A 16369-nucleotide genomic window follows, 5' to 3' on the forward strand; every position below is an offset into this window, starting at 1 on the left:
GCCCTTCAGCTGGTCATTCTGACGTCACGTGAAAACTATGAATTAAAAAGACAGACATCTTATTTACTGGATCATTTTTGTAACCTTCGATTTGCCATTCTTGATGTTTGTATGTTTTGTTTCTGAAATATATTGTTTCATGTTTGTCTCGTTCTCACCATGAGCCAAGCCATTGATGCTAAGAAGGTGTAAATGCTTAGCCTAATTACTTAGCCTAACTATCAGTGATTATGAGGCGGAGATGTGATTTCAGTGCCTTATGGATGCCTTCAGGGTTGTTCTCGTCACACTCTCTCTCTCTCTCTGTGGCTAGGCTCCTCGGCACCCTGCCTGGCTGCCACAGCTCAGCAGCTCACAGTAGACCCAGAGGAACAGGTTTCTGCAAACGACAACAAGCTCCCTCTCAGGAAGCCTTGTGTTTGTGAAGCCATGTCTTCTGTCTTCAGTGACTTCCCCTTCGATGATTTCCCCCTTTGCCGTAACCCGGCTCAGATCTCAGTGATGCTGCCTGAGCAAGCACTCCTCTCAAACACTGAGGAGGAGGCCAAGTCTCAGGCTAGCAGAGCTGTTGGTATCAGCAAAGCTAGTGCATTGGTTTTAATTACGCTTGTGGGTGTTAACTCATTGAAGGGCTTCACGGACTCCCATGAGGCCTTAAGCTTAATCCTGTATCCATGTTGCGGAAATGTAATTAGAATACATACTCCCCTCTCCACCCCCCTCTGTCTCAGTTTTGCCTTTTGGTGGAGGATCGAGTCCTAAGAACAGAAGGCATCGAGGCAACATTTTAGTCTCAATGAGCCCCAGCTGAATTTTGAAAACATTACAGGGTTGGATTTCCCATAATCCACTGAGGGTTCAATGACGAGTTTCATTCGGGCCATTGAACAGGCAGCATTGCTTCAGATCAAATGGAAGGAAGAGCCGCGAGTCAAATGATCTGTAACAAAAGACAAAAGTTCTGTGAGAGAGACTGAAATGTATCACCCCCAACACAATGACCAGTGAAAGTTTCCAATCTTTCAAAGAGTAGTTTGCATACATCATCATTAGGAACACTTTCCAAGCAACTTCCCTTCAATGATAGGCAATTTGTGTCAATGGTCCTTCCATTTTCAGAAGCACTGTTGGAGGTCTACAAATGTTACGTGACTAAGCTCTCCCTTCATATTATGGATGGTTGAAATGTCATAAAATCTCTTTTCTTTCGGCTCCATTTGAGTTTGGGAACAGAAGAACACACACATACACACATACACACACACACACACACACACACACACACACACACACACACGCAGGGTGAAATGGGGTGAATAGACAGGGTGTGGTGATGCAGGAATGTTTTTTTCCTGCCAAAAACTTGGGTAGAGACAGCAGTGTGTCACGCATGACCGATGACACATGTGCAAAGGTCTTTAGTCAGAACCGCCTAATATGTTTTAAAAGAAATTTCCAGTAAATTTGCGATTTCCCCGGACGGTTAGTCGTTGTTCATCATGATTTTTTTGTTTCTCTTTCATTTGTCTTTGACCTAAGCAAACATTTTGTCAGTGAATGATGATCTGCACAATGAGTTTGAAAAAAACACTAAAAGTAACACATTTGTTCTCGTTCTGTCTTTTTCTCAGGCCAACGAGAACAGTCTACAGAGTGCCCAGTTAAAGGGCTTTCCTCTGTTTCTGCACTCGAACTTGGGTCTGCGTGACTGCAGCATCAACCCCAAGTCCCCCTTGCTGTTCATCACCAAGGCACGTGAGGTGGAGCGAGGCCCACTGCCCGGTGACGACTGGACCGTGTTCCAGTCCAACCACTCCACCTATGAGCCCGTGTTGCTGGCTCACAGTCGGACAGCTGAGACTGGGGGCCCCGCGGGGCTGGGAGGTGGGGGCGCCCTCCACGCAGCCGTGGTTCAGGACTTGGGCCTCCACGACGGCATCCAGAGGGTGCTCTTTGGAAACAACCTGAACTTCTGGCTGCACAAGCTGGTGCTGGTGGATGCCATTTCCTTCCTGACGGGCAAGCGTCTGTCGCTCGGGTTGGAGCGCTACGTGCTGGTGGACATTGACGACATCTTCGTGGGCAAGGAGGGCACGCGCATGAAAGTGTCTGACGTTAAGGTAAATACAGTGGCCATGGAATTTAGAGTTTGTTTTTCGATTTTGTACTTGTTTGTTTATTCATTTAGCTGGTTGCTAAGCTTAAACTCTCATGTATTCCATTGTATTCCATTCCACCCAAAATGTAAGATTACAACAGTTACTTAGTAAAGCAACACAGCACTACACTTGTGTCTCCTCTAGTAACACACTGCATTGCAGAACTAACTTGCAGTCAGTTTCAGTGTTGTGTTTTAGCACGACTGTTATTATCTTTGCCTTTCAGACAAGACTATCCTCCCTGCAGTGGTATTTTCTGATCAGGCTATGCCTTAGGATGCAATGCAATTTTTGTGGACGTATTTACTCTTGCAGAACCCCTAAATGTTTATATGCATGTAATCCCTTTGCAGACCAAATCTCGTAGTCAAATCTTGTAGTGGAATTAGCCAGTTTGCAGGTCTCGCCCTTTGGTGTCTTTAGTGGGGACATGGTTCATCTTTGTCGACTGATAGAGGAGGAGTGTCGAAATAGCATCAGAGTTCAGACTCCCGAAACCACTTGACAAACAGTGAGAAAGGACAGGTAAACCTGGGGGCCCAAATAGAGACAGGTGTGGACGAGTCACAGGTGGCAGGGATGGGCACTGAGGGGGTGTGTATGACCCTGGAGAAGGGTAAAGGGGAGGTCCCGGCAGTTTCGTGGTTTCCCCGGCGGGGGGTAGGTGCAGATGCCACGCAGTGCTCTCAGTTGGAGGGGGTGACTCAGGGACTCTGGCGCAGGTGGCTTAACACCGATACTGTCAATATGTCTGCCACCACGTATGCTGCTGGCTGTCATCCAGACACTTGGAGAGGACGGAGAGCTGGGAAAGGGTGTGGGGCTTAAACATTGGAAATGGCTTTTCATTTTCTGCTTCAAAACAAAAAGAAAAGAACACTAAAAAAAGAGGGAAAGGCACCGACACACTGATGCGTCTCTGTGCATCAAGCAGCTGCCTGTATCTGTCACGACCATTCAAACTAGATTACTCTACTTCAGTTAAAACATCTTCTTTTCTGAGGAGTAGCTGTTTGAAATTCCCCAAGGCATAACCTTTTCAAACATCCTTCACTCCATCCTATGTTTTTTTTCAGTGTCTTCTACAGAGACAGACACAAATGTTGAGAAGGGGTTCAATTTTAGAAGACGCAACACCATTAAATCAGCCCACTTTGTGTGCAGACCTGTTCTCTGTTTAACGAGAGTCAGACTTTGACTGCGCCTCAGAGAGGAAGGGGGGTGTGGAGAGCAGACGCTACTAAAGCAGTAAACAAATAAACTAAGCAGCTGAAATGGACTGGGTACGAAGTGCACTGGGAAGGAGGGCGCGCGGGCGCTGGGGCCTGTTTTTGTCCGCCAACAGCACAGTTTCCTGCACAGCTGTGTCACAAATGTGTGGCTTATTCCTTTGTCTACATGTGAACATCATGAGTGAGTTAGAAGCATAGTGAGTGAATCATAGACCCTAACTGTTTAACTTTAATGCCCATGTGTCATCGGACCTCAAGTAGTCATTTGAACCCTTTCAGTCGAAGTTCACACTGCTGTTGCCAGTGCTCTTCATCACTTTGGTACAGCTGATACAGGAGCCATTTGTGTACTGGTGACTTCACTGAAGTGCAGAGTTTGACGAAGTTAGTCATATATTATGTGGCCACTTCAAAAATGATTTGGATTGGTCAAGTATTTGTTTTTGATACGTCACCACACCCAATCAGGAGTTCATTTGGATCACCAGCTGCCCCCTTAATGTAGTTCCACAAGGATCCGTCTTGGGATCCCATTGCATTTAGATGAACTGCTGTTGTACACTTCTCTGGTTTACCTTTCAAAACCCTAAAAAAAATGCATTCTCAAATTCTCTCATTTGAATGGGAAGTTCATACATCCTTTGTCTTGTGTACCAGTGAACCTCTGTTGGCTTTTCATAGAGCAGCTCCTTTTTTCTCAAACTCATTAGATCACACGTTCAGCACTAGGGCTGAACGATTAATTGCATTTGCGATTTAATCGCGATATGATAGAACGCGATTTTCTAACCGCAACGTTCGCGATTAAAAACGTGATCTAAAAAAAAAAAAAAAAAATTATAATTTTTTTTTTTAAGATGGTAAATTTTTCACATAGTATTTGAAAAGTGCATGCTTTGTGTTTATTCTTATAATGACTTTTAAATTACTTAAATGCACAGTGGCAAAGCCACCGATTTGTTGTTCTTGATTCTGTAATGAGCAGTTAAATAAAAATGTAAAATGTGGGAAATAATATTTGACACTAAATGTATCTAATATTGTGTTGGTCATATTGAAATCATTCATTACGATTTGTTGGGAAAAAAATTAGGATAAAATAAAAAAAATCGCATATTAAATCGCAATCGCAATATTTGGGGGAAAAATCGCAATTAGATTATTTTCCCAAATCGTTCAGCCCTATTCAGCGCCACACTCTCCATTGTGCCTGCTCCATGCTGCTTAAACAGAGTATGGCTGGCAGCCATTTTGCCATTTGGATTGCTTTTCCTGATGGGAGAACAAAAAAAATCTATAAATGAACTATTCTTCTTTAATGTGTCTGAGACATGTGTTTTTTCCCCCAGTGTGTGTTTTGACCTCATTTTGTTGTATTTTATTGTCCCTTGTCATCGTAGTAACAGTTTTTACACGCTTTTATATTCTTTTCTGTGCTTGCTGCATCGTTTGCAATTGATTATTAAATTGAGATGGCAACTAAAACCTGGAAACCATTGCAAGTGAATTAGAAGGTTTGAGCTAATGTGCCTGCTTTGGGACTATTTAGACAAGAGCAGGACTCGTATGACAACAACAAGGGAATGACTGAGTAATTCAAGGACTTCTGTTTTGGTTCCTTTATTAACGGCTGAATTCCCCCCCGCAGGCTCTGCTGGAAACCCAAAATGAGCTGCGTTCCCATGTCCCAAACTTCACCTTTAACCTTGGCTTCTCAGGGAAGTTCTTCCATGCTGGTAAGTTCAACCATCATGTCCCACAATTGTATGTGTTCCAAAGTGCATGTGTCTAAAAAATGATTATACAGTAATTCTGCAATTAACAACACTGTTGCTGGTGTGTGTTTGTTTTTTGTTTTCCTTTTTAATGTAGTGTTATTCTGATATGTAATGTTTGTGTTTCTTCCACAGGTACTGATGAGGAGGACCTGGGAGATGACCTGCTTCTGTCCTACGGCAAGGAGTTTTGGTGGTTTCCTCACATGTGGAGTCACATGCAGCCCCATCTCTTCCACAACCAATCAGTACTCGCTGAGCAGATGCTCCTCAACCGCCGCTTCGCTGAGGTGAGACCACAGGAACCGCGTTCAAAGACCCGGGACCGTATGGCGGGACGACTACTGTACACAGAGCTCAGTTAAAAGAGTTTGATCCGTGCTTCAAGCAGTATCCCTGTACAGTATTAGCTTTTAATTAGACTCGAGGCAGTCACAGAGAGTTCATGAAAGTGCTGAAACCTCATCATCTAAAGCATGACATCCTCAAGTGTGATATCTACCATACCCTGAAGCAAGTGTGGAGAGAGATGCTTTAATGCTGATGATGGTATTTCTGTATCTTTCTCTGGATGTTGCTCATTTCTGCCCATCTTAAACTTGTGCATATTCCTTACGCTGCACCCCTGCTCTGTGTCCGTTCCAGGAGCACGGCATCCCCACTAACATGGGCTACGCCGTGGCGCCGCACCACTCCGGGGTCTACCCCATCCACATGCAGCTCTACGAGGCCTGGAAGAAGGTGTGGAGCATCAAGGTGACCAGCACGGAGGAGTACCCTCACCTGAAGCCCGCCCGCTTCCGCCGAGGCTTCGCGCACAGTGGCATCAGCGTAAGGCCCCCGCCAGTGCCTCTCCTCTCTTTCCCTCTGAGCACACACTCATGTCAGACCCCCCCCCCCCCACTCTGATGCTTGGGTGTCTAGATGATCTTATGAAAAAAAAAATGAAAAAAAATTGATAGAGGTTGTTGTTGTGACAGTCGTTATTTATGATGTGAGTTGACTGAGCTGGGTAGCCACGGGCTCGTCAAAGGAATTCCTCACTGCCCTGGCACTCTGGTGTGGTTTGTTTGAACGCGGCCGCTCCGCACTTGGGATCGAAACTCGGAACGTTGGAACGCGTCATTGAATAATCCATGGCTGAGCTCGCCTTAAATGTTTACTGGCTAGTCATGCATTCTCGTCTCTCGGCTAGAAAAGAGGAAGGGAAGGGGCTGTGATGGATGCCTCTGCGTTTAGTATTTAGAACAAGTGTGTCTGCAGAGCTGTCCTTTTAATCTTCCCATACTTGTATTCCTCTGTGCACAGAATTCCTTTTGAATCGACATTCCTGTGCAGTATTTTCACGATATTTAATGATTTGTCAAATACTTTTCAGGATACCAAGTGCATATTACGTGACTTGTGTCAAATTTGTCATTGACACAAAATTCATCGGCCTTTAGATTGTCCTGCAGTGGAAGCAGGAGAAAATAAAGGATATCTTAACAGTGATGTTTTGAAAACAGTTTCGCTAGGATATTTAGACAGGCCAGGTGTGTAATTTAACTTCAGCTGTTCCGCCCCCTGTAATCGCAGCATGGGAAGATAATGTAATAAATGTCTTATCTCTCAGATTGTTGTTGGCGAGGACATTGCGGTTACATAAAGCATTTATTCTATGTCCAGCCTATTCTGTTTTATTTATTTACTTCTTGTCTGGCAGTCTAGTGTGATGTTGTCACGGTGATGTTAATTCCGACCTTGCCGAGTCTGTGTGAAATATTCAGCCACAACCTGCCAGCCACGTCTCTGTGGTGTAATCATTGCTCCCAACTATTCTGTCCCGCTATTGCCCTCCGTAGATCTCTCTCCCTCTCCCTCTCCCTCTCTCTCTCTCTCTCGCTCTCTTTCTCTCTCTCTCTCAAACATTAGACAGCGTCTGAACTATGGTCTTTCCAGGGCATTTTCTTTTCTCTCTTATCTGTTTTTCCTGCATCCCGGTGGACGGATCTGACCATGACGGTCTAGTCCTGAAGTAGCTGGTTTAATATTCAGGCCTGAGAGGATTCATATCGAGACAGATTTACTGACTACTCAGGAATAGGGAATGTGTCTATTCTGCTGCAGATTCCTTTGAAGTCGAAACTGACCCCAATTTGAATGAATGCGTGTGTTTTGGGCACAAGTAGATTGATTACGCATCGTTATTTTTACATATGAGATTTGTCTCTTGTGGTCTAAAGCACACCCCCACTCCACTGAATTGTTGCATCCTGCATCCTGCATCCTTTTACAGGTTTTGCCACGGCAGACTTGTGGTCTCTTCACTCACACCATCTTCTATAACGAGTACCCCGGGGCCCCCAAAGAACTGGATAAACTCATCAACGGAGGAGAGCTTTTCCTCACCGTGCTACTAAACCCTGTGAGTCACCAAACAGAAGCCTTTTTTTTGTATTTCAAATATGTTTTGCTGCAACGCACCTCGTTAACCTGGAGTTGGTTTCATTCATTACTCGTCTGAAATCTAGTTTATTATTCTGCCGAATGTTCGTTTAGGCTAGGGGTCACGTCAACTATGTTGGTGACGTGTTGTTTCCTCTCGTCCACAGATCAGCATCTTCATGACCCACCTCTCCAACTACGGGAATGACCGTCTCGGCTTGTACACCTTCAAGAACCTGGTGAAGTTTCTAGAGACGTGGACCAACCTGAAACTCCAGACCTTGCCGCCTGTGCCACTGGCCCAGCGCTATTTCCAGATCTTTCCAGAGGAGAGAGACCCCATCTGGCAGGTAAGACAAGAGGCACATATAGAGACAGAAACAGAATGTAATGTTGGTGAAGCATTAATCCTCATAAAAGTTCTGCTAAGAAAAGTCACTCGCTCAGGGAACAGATAGAACAGTGGGGAAGTGCATCCACCAGACCTCTCTGATCCATGGCCATTTCATCTCCTCCTAGTAGCATGAGGTGGGGCCAGTACCTGAGCTTACAGAATCAGTCAGAAGCAGAATCTTACAAATGTATCAGATGATGCCCAGCAGGCGGCTGAAGAGAGATGCCCCTAGTGGAGTACAGCCATTACTACACTGGGGAACGCAGACCTTTCCTCACCCTTTCCCCCATTGTGAGAGGCGCTGTGTAGAGATAGGTGAGCCCTTATGAGAGGGGGCCCTAGAGACAGAGACCAGCACCTCGCACAGTGCCTGCAGCCTCCTCTCCTCGGCTGAGAGCACAGAGCTGCTAGCTTCAACGCATCACAATTCATCCCACATTTGGGGCTCGACGGCTGGATCGAATCTCAGTTGAAACTCAAAGTAAAAGGGATAGAAAGAGACAATTAGTGTTTATCCTTACTAAAGCTAATGGGAATGAAGAACTGCTACAGAATATATATGTGTGTGTGTGTGTGTGTGTGTGTGTGTGTGTGTGTGTGTGGTGTGTGTGTGTGTGTGTAACAGATGGAAAAAAGACCTTGGTACAGTAGAAAAAAAATGGAAGGACTATTTTACTGCTCACACCAGCTGCTCTGATAGATGTTTGAAATACATGCCCTTTGGCACTTTGAGAAAGTTAGAATGACTGAAGAGAACCTTGAAAGATGGATTTCAATGACTTGTAATTGTAAAGTTGCATTTTCACGAATGATTTGTCTCTTTCAAAGTATTGGGAAGATAAGATGCGCAAATGGATGGCAAATTCTTTTTTGTCATTAGTTTATGAAAATAGAAAGAAAAGCACCTACAGAGTAAAGATGGAAAACTAAAAAAAAATGTGTTTGAGTATTGAAAGGAAAATGATGGTGGACAGTAATGAAGGGAAACCATTTACAGTGGAGCAGCAAACAGCCCAGCATCCATAAATCTAAAGCAGTGGTTCTCAAAGTGGGGGTGCCCAAACACTCTCCAGGGGGCGCGCGATGTCACGGAGAAAACAAAAAAAAACGACCGCCGACCTGTCACTGGTTAGTGAAAGCTCCCTCAGTGGCGAAATGCAAGGGGCTGGACTGACCCAAACAAATCAAATACTGTTTTGCTCCTGATCCACCAATCAAAACGGAATCTTATCATTTGAACGCGAGTTGCACCCAAGCTTCCGAGTATAAAAAAAAACGTAGACATGGTAAGCGCTCACCCTGAGATGACACTCTGCAGAGTTTGTTCAATTTCTCTTGTTTCCTCTATCATTCAGATATTCATTGCTTTATAAACAGTCTTTTTAAAGACTCACTCCTTCCTTAGTAATACCTTACTGCAGTTGCAGTAGGTCTATTCGTAGCGTATTCTAAGGAGTAATTTGCTCCACAGTCTTTTGAAAAAGCTCGTAGCCCCTCTAGCTAGCCCTCTAGCTAGCTACCTTCTTCCAACTGCAGCTAGCCCTTTTCTCCTTAACATCTACCTTTACATTTTTTGATCATCCACCGTGTTGCAACAAATAAAACACCAGCACTTGAATACAATTTTGTGCTGTCCCTGTCTACATTGTGTACAGTTCGTTTTGTTAGGAATCATTGCCTAGCACAGCCTTATCCATTATTCGTGTGCAAGTCGTTCACAACCACACATACAAGAACACGACGTTGAAATTAGAACTTTATTAACTTCACACACACTGTATCAGCAAACAAACACAACATGGACAAGTTTCTGATTCGTAAAAGTCAGAAAGAGAAGCCTGTGGACTTCTTTAAACATAAACGTGATGGCCTCCAGCAACAACGAACCACCATCTCCAAGCAGTGTCTGGAGGCATCTTATGTAGTTGCTCATAAAATTGCTAAGCTTGGCAAACCCCATACAATTGCCGAAACACTGATTTTGCCGGCTGCGCAAGACGTGTAGAATAATGACAGGAACTAAAATCAGCGCAATACCTATGTGTCGCTACACGATGGTAGTCCTTTGGGGGATAGTAGTCCCTCACATTGCGCATGCTCAGACACAAACGGTTTATGGCATAAGGCTCAACATAATCGCGCATGCTCAGACAACAAAATGGTTTACAGCATAAGGCTCAACATCAACATATCTGGCTTGTCTTAACGCATAATGTAGGTTTATTTAACGTAATATTTAATAATGTTGTAAACGGTTTAAACGTCAACATATGGGGCTTGTCTTAACGCATAATGTGGGTATATTTAATGTTATATTTAATTATGTTGTAAACGGCTAGCAGCATAAGGCTCTACGTCAACATATGAAACGAAACTAGGGAGAGACTTTTTGATCCTCCACCTCATCTGTTTTGTCCACTGTGACAACATCTTCTTTGTTTTTAAATAAATGGTAATTTTTTCAAAAAACTGGCTTTCGTCTAGGGCTGAACGATTTGGGAAAATAATCTAATTGCGATTTTTTACCAAAATATTGCGATTGCGATTCGATATGCGATTTTTTTTTTTATCCTCTTTTTTTCCCAACAAAACGTAATGAATGATTTAAATATGATCAACACAATATTAGATACATTTAGTGTAAAATATTCTTTCCCACATTTTACATTTTTATTTAACTGCTCATTACAGAAACAAGAACAACAAATCGGTGGCTTTGCCACTGTGCATTTAAGTAATTTAAAAAAAGTAATTTTAAGTATAAACACTAAGCATGCACTTTTTAAACACTGTGTGCAAAATGTACCATCTTAAAAAAAAAAAAAAATATTTAATTTTTTTTTTTTTTGTGACCACGTTTTTTAATCGCGAACGTTGCGGTTAGAAAATCGCGTTCTATCATATCGCGATTAAATCGCAAATGCAATTAATCGTTCAGCCCTACTTTCGTCGCTTTTATCCATGATTGAAAACGGATCAGTCGTTGTGACGCATGCCAGGCTTCGCTGTCGACAGCAGTCGACAGTGTCGCAAAATGACGCATGCGCAATGTGAGGGACTACTATCCCCCAAAGGACTACCATCGTGTAGCGACACTGTCAATATCTCGCTGACTATCAGAAATCAGTTTGGGTCCTACGAAGAGGACTACCGTTCATTCGCCTGAGTTCGGGATCCATTTCTCTGCTCAGCAGACGAGCTGCCAATAGACATGAAAGAGCAGCTGAAGAGTGACAGTAGACTTAAGCATCTCCCCTCTTTCGTCATTCTGGGTAGCAATGATCAGCTTTGCGACATAGCCTTAAAAATGCTCCTCCTTTTTGCGTCGACATATTTGTGCGAGGCAGGCTTTTCAAGACTGACTGCGCTCAAAACTAAATACCGCAACCGCGCACAGATCGAGGATGACCTGAGGATATGTTTGTCAAACATTGCCCCAAGATTTGAGGACCTTTGCAGTGCAAAGCAGGCTCATGTCTCACATTGACAGATTTTTTTTGTAAAGATCACAAGAGGCCCATAATAATAACAGTATCCTAATGATAGCAATAATAACACGTATTATTATTATGATAATAATACAATAATAATAATTGGTCGATAATCATTAATTATAATAATAATAACATAATGATGGTGATAATAATGAATAGCCTACTAATAGGCCTACTATTACTGATAATAATAATAACAATAATAAATAGTTATAATAATTGTTTGTATGGGCCTAACAATAACAATAGCCTAACCTTGACATGTCAGGCCTATCAATAACAATATGCTATCTACAGTATCTATCTATCTATCTATCTATATATGGTGGTGTAGTTGAGGGCGGTGGCGGCGGGCCACGGGCGGCGCGGGGGATGGGGGGGCCCCAACTACCCCTAACCAGCTTTGGGGGGGCCCAGCTTGCAAAAGTTTGAGAACCCCTGATCTAAAGGAACCCTGTGTTTGTTATTATTGTTTTGTTGTTGTTGCTGCTGCTCAGTGTGTGTGTGCGTGTGTGTGTGTGTGATGACAACCGTATGCGACTATATGGTACTTGTGGATGAGCAACTTAAGGTCAACTTAGGGTCAAATCGTGCAGTTTGATTTCTTGAAGAAATGATGACTGACATGTTGAAATATTGAATGTATTGTATTCAGACCCTTCCCACGCAATAAAAAACAATCAAAGAGAGAGACAAACAGAGGAGAAACAGAGGAGGAAGATACATCATGCCTAGCAGCCAGTCTGGTCTTTTAGGTTTGGTTTTGTCCAGTCTGTATATTGCCAACACGGTGCAGACTAACTTGGTCTTTCAGGAGAACACGCATCGTCTGTGTCTGTGTCTGTGTGTGTGTGTGTGTGTGTGTGTGTGTGTGTGTGTGTGTGTGTGGGGTCAACCTAAAGCTTGTTTCTATGTCATTCCAAGTGGTGGTTTAAGTTTACACATTTGTACCACCACTTTCTGTCATACATTTACGATAACAGCTTTGCACATATATAACTGCCTCAAAAACATCATCGCACAATTTTCTTAAATAAAAAAAACACGGGACTTAGTAGCGACGTGGCTGGCCAGGGTTTTGTGAGCAGCAGCAGTTGATTAGTATTGTTTGTGGTCACCATCTGATGGCGTAGTCTGCTCATTACTGTCAGCAGATGGTAGAGGTGAGGGAGGCTGGCAGGGCCACAGTTGGCAGATTGACCCCCAGGCTGTGTGCTCTTCTGCGCAGATCTGCACCCAGATGTGTTGGGCACAGCCAACTGACCCCCACACACACACACACACACACACACACACACACACACACACAGAGACACACACACACACAGAGACACACACACACAGGCACACAGGGCAATCACGAAACCCTTAGCACGGTGATGAGGAGCAGGCCAGAGAGCGTTTGATTGTCCTCAGTGCCCTCAGAGCAGCGGGCTCATGACCTGGATGGCTGACAAATCTCCATCCATTCATTTGCTGAGCACAAGAACAGAACATGCCATAAGAATTTATGTTGGGATATCCCAGGAATGGCTCCCAAACAACCGGCTTGCTTGTTTCAACAGCTCGCCTTGCACAAGCTTTGTGGATGTCCGTCAGTTTTAGGAGGGGGTGGTGTTTCATCTGCGGTGATAATGAAGACTTGTGTACTTCATCAGCTCCTCTGCAGTCACCATTCTACTGCAAGTTAATTACAGACTGCAAACTGATAAGTTATTGGAGACATGATGCACACAGTGCGGTGTGTGTGTGTGTGTGTGTGTGTGTGTGTGTGTGTGTGTGTGTTTGTGTGAGTGCACACATACACTTGGTTGTGTATGACTGACTAATTCTCAATATTGGTTCAATGACCCAGTTTATTAAGGCTCTGGTGATGCTCCCTGGGGCTGCAACCCAAGGTCTGGTGCGTGTGCTCCGTGCATTAAAGCTTCCTGTTTTCCCTACAGGACCCCTGTGAGGACAAAAGGCATAAAGACATTTGGTCGAAAGAGAAGACATGTGACCGCTTCCCCAAGCTGCTCATCATTGGCCCACAGAAGACGGGTGAGTGGAAAGAAATTAGTCAGGCTCCCACCGACCCCCCAGCCTTCCCTTAATTACTGACAGCCTCGGCATGTTTCCTGTGGCATCAGCTCGCATGGGGCCCAGCACCACAAAAACAAACTAAAAACATTTCAAAAGGTCAGCTCCAATAGCAAAACATTCATGTTGTCGTGAACAGCATTCCAAAATGTCTGATGTTTTAGTCTCCTTTTGTTTGTCAGAGTGTTGTTTATCTGTGAACAGTGACGTGTGTGTGTGTGTGTGAAATAAACCTGAAATAAAACGTGAAAGATGGATAGCCACAGCTCCGTGTCAGATGGCTGTCTGAGCAGAAGCGACCCTCTGCGGGCTCCACAGCAGCTTATCTTAAGATAACGGGGCGCGGGGATAGTCATTTACCGGCTGCCACGCTGCTTCATTTCATTTATGGGATCACTGTCGAAAAGAAACCCGGCCATTCTCTCGCTTTTACGACTGCCTTGACTGCAGGTTTACAACACTCTCTAATTGAACTTCTGAAAGATGTCTTAAGGAAAAGCTGTTTCTCCTTCTACCTGACGCTCAGCCTTGGAGCGAGTTGAAAGCCGGGTCTGTTAATCTTTTCAATAAAAAAAGATTAGGGGGTTTGGGTCCACGAGTGAATTTACACATTCTGCTGTGTAATTACCTCTGCTGCTCTGATGGGGTAGAGAATGAGGTCCATCCCCCCTGCCTTCTCAATTAGTCATCCACAGTAGCTTTCCTCACTGCAGAGTATCACATCAGAATAGATGTGAGGTAACACACACACACACACACACACACACACACACACACACACACACACACAAAGCGGCATTCATACCAGTGCATGGGATGGTGTCTGCTTTCATGTTGACTAGTGAGTCAAGGTTCACCCCATGCTTTCATGTTGAATAGTGAGTCAAGGTTCACCCCATGCTTTCATGTTGAATAGTGAGTCAAGGTTCACCCCATGCTTTCATGTTGAATAGTGAGTCAAGGTTCACCCCATGCTTTCATGTTGAATAGTGAGTCAAGGTTCACCCCATGCTTTCATGTTGAATAGTGAGTCAAGGTTCACCCCATGCTTTCATGTTGAATAGTGAGTCAAGGTTCACCCCATGCTTTCATGTTGAATAGTGAGTCAAGGTTCACCCCATGCTTTCATGTTGAATAGTGAGTCAAGGTTCACCCCATGCTTTCATGTTGAATAGTGAGTCAAGGTTCACCCCATGCTTTCATGTTGAATAGTGAGTCAAGGTTCACCCCCGATGGTTTCATGTTGAATAGTGAGTCAAGGTTCACCCCCGATGGTTTCATGTTGAATAGTGAGTCATGGTTCACCCCCGATGCTTTCGTGTTGAATAGTGAGTCATGGTTCACCCCCGATGGTTTCATGTTGAATAGTGAGTCATGGTTCACCCCCGATGGTTTCATGTTGAATAGTGAGTCATGGTTCACCCCCGATGGTTTCATGTTGAATAGTGAGTCATGGTTCACCCCCGATGCTTTCATGTTGAATAGTGAGTCATGGTTCACCCCCGATGCTTTCATGTTGAATAGTGAGTCATGGTTCACCCCCGATGGTTTCATGTTGAATAGTGAGTCATGGTTCACCCCCGATGGTTTCATGTTGAATAGTGAGTCATGGTTCACCCCCGATGCTTTCATGTTGAATAGTGAGTCATGGTTCACCCCTGATGGTTTCATGTTGAATAGTGAGTCATGGTTCACCCCCGATGCTTTCATGTCCTTCCAGGCACCACGGCACTCTATCTCTTCCTGGGTATGCATCCTGACCTGACCAGTAACTACCCCAGCAAGGAGACCTTTGAGGAGATCCAGTTCTTCAACGGGCGCAACTACCACAAGGGCATCGACTGGTGAGTGGCTCCCCTATCTCAGTGGTCCGTCTGTGCGGCCCCTGGCTCGCTCCCCATCCCCATTTTCAGCCGTCATTGCTTGGCGCTTTGTTGTGAAGCACGCTCAAATTAAGACAAATAGCTCCTGCACAGCACCATCTATTTCTCAGGTAGCAGAAACGTTTGAGTTTGCGAGAAGTAAATGAAATTGCAGGCAATTTTCCTCATCAGTGGAAGAGATTATGTTGCCTTTCAAAAGCTTAGCCATCAACTGAAACGCAGGCTAACGGAGGCCAGATTTCTTGTCTCAGACATCTCTCTCTCTCTCTCTCTCTCTCTTCCTTCTGCCTTCCATCTCTCTCTCTCTTCCTTCTGCCTTCCATCTCTCTCTCCCTCCCTCATTCCTTCCCTCTCTCTTATCTCTGCCTCTTTCTCCCTCACCCTCCTTTTTCTCTCTCATCATTCCTTCACTCGAGCAAAACCCATACCACCCGCTCAGTTAGAACTCACAAACCATACAAGGTTTCATAAGGTCATGGGGTAGTATTAAAAATAAAAAATAAATCTTCATTCCTGTTCCTCAATACCTCTGAGGGAACAAATCACCTCTACCTCTACCTGACTGGGGCTCTTGTATTTTTGCCGCAGGTACATGGAGTACTTCCCGCTCCCCTCTAACACCAGCTCCGACTTCTACTTCGAGAAGAGTGCCAACTACTTTGACTCGGAGGTCGCAGCACGCCGAGCTGCGGCTCTCTTACCCAAAGCCAAAATCATCACCATCCTCATCAACCCTGCAGACCGGGCGTACTCCTGGTACCAGGTGAGGGCTCCGTCATGGCCGCTCCAGAGCAGGGCGTACCCAGCCTCATCACAGGGATTGAGACCTCAATATCCAACATCTAACCCTTTAGATATCTTCCTATTTTTATTTTGTTTTACCTTTTAATAGTCATTAGTCTGTCTCGGGCTTTTGCCAGTGT

General features: G+C 44.5%; 1 protein-coding gene across 3 annotated transcripts in view; it reads left to right on the forward strand.

Annotated features, from left to right (window-relative positions):
* Positions 1–16369, forward strand: part of ndst1b (N-deacetylase/N-sulfotransferase (heparan glucosaminyl) 1b) — a 61030-nt gene that overhangs the window by 40693 nt on the left and 3968 nt on the right. For all 3 annotated transcript variants that reach the window (XM_031571362.2, XM_012832523.3, XM_031571363.2), the window contains exons 4-12: positions 1632–2120; positions 5040–5127; positions 5302–5456; positions 5812–5997; positions 7445–7573; positions 7761–7943; positions 13428–13524; positions 15284–15407; positions 16035–16209. In XM_031571362.2, coding sequence (XP_031427222.1) covers positions 1632–2120; positions 5040–5127; positions 5302–5456; positions 5812–5997; positions 7445–7573; positions 7761–7943; positions 13428–13524; positions 15284–15407; positions 16035–16209 — 1626 coding nt within the window. The remainder of the gene's footprint in view (positions 1–1631; positions 2121–5039; positions 5128–5301; positions 5457–5811; positions 5998–7444; positions 7574–7760; positions 7944–13427; positions 13525–15283; positions 15408–16034; positions 16210–16369) is intronic.

The sequence above is a fragment of the Clupea harengus genome, chromosome 8, assembly GCF_900700415.2.
Source record: "Clupea harengus chromosome 8, Ch_v2.0.2, whole genome shotgun sequence".
Lineage (NCBI taxonomy): Eukaryota > Metazoa > Chordata > Actinopteri > Clupeiformes > Clupeidae > Clupea > Clupea harengus.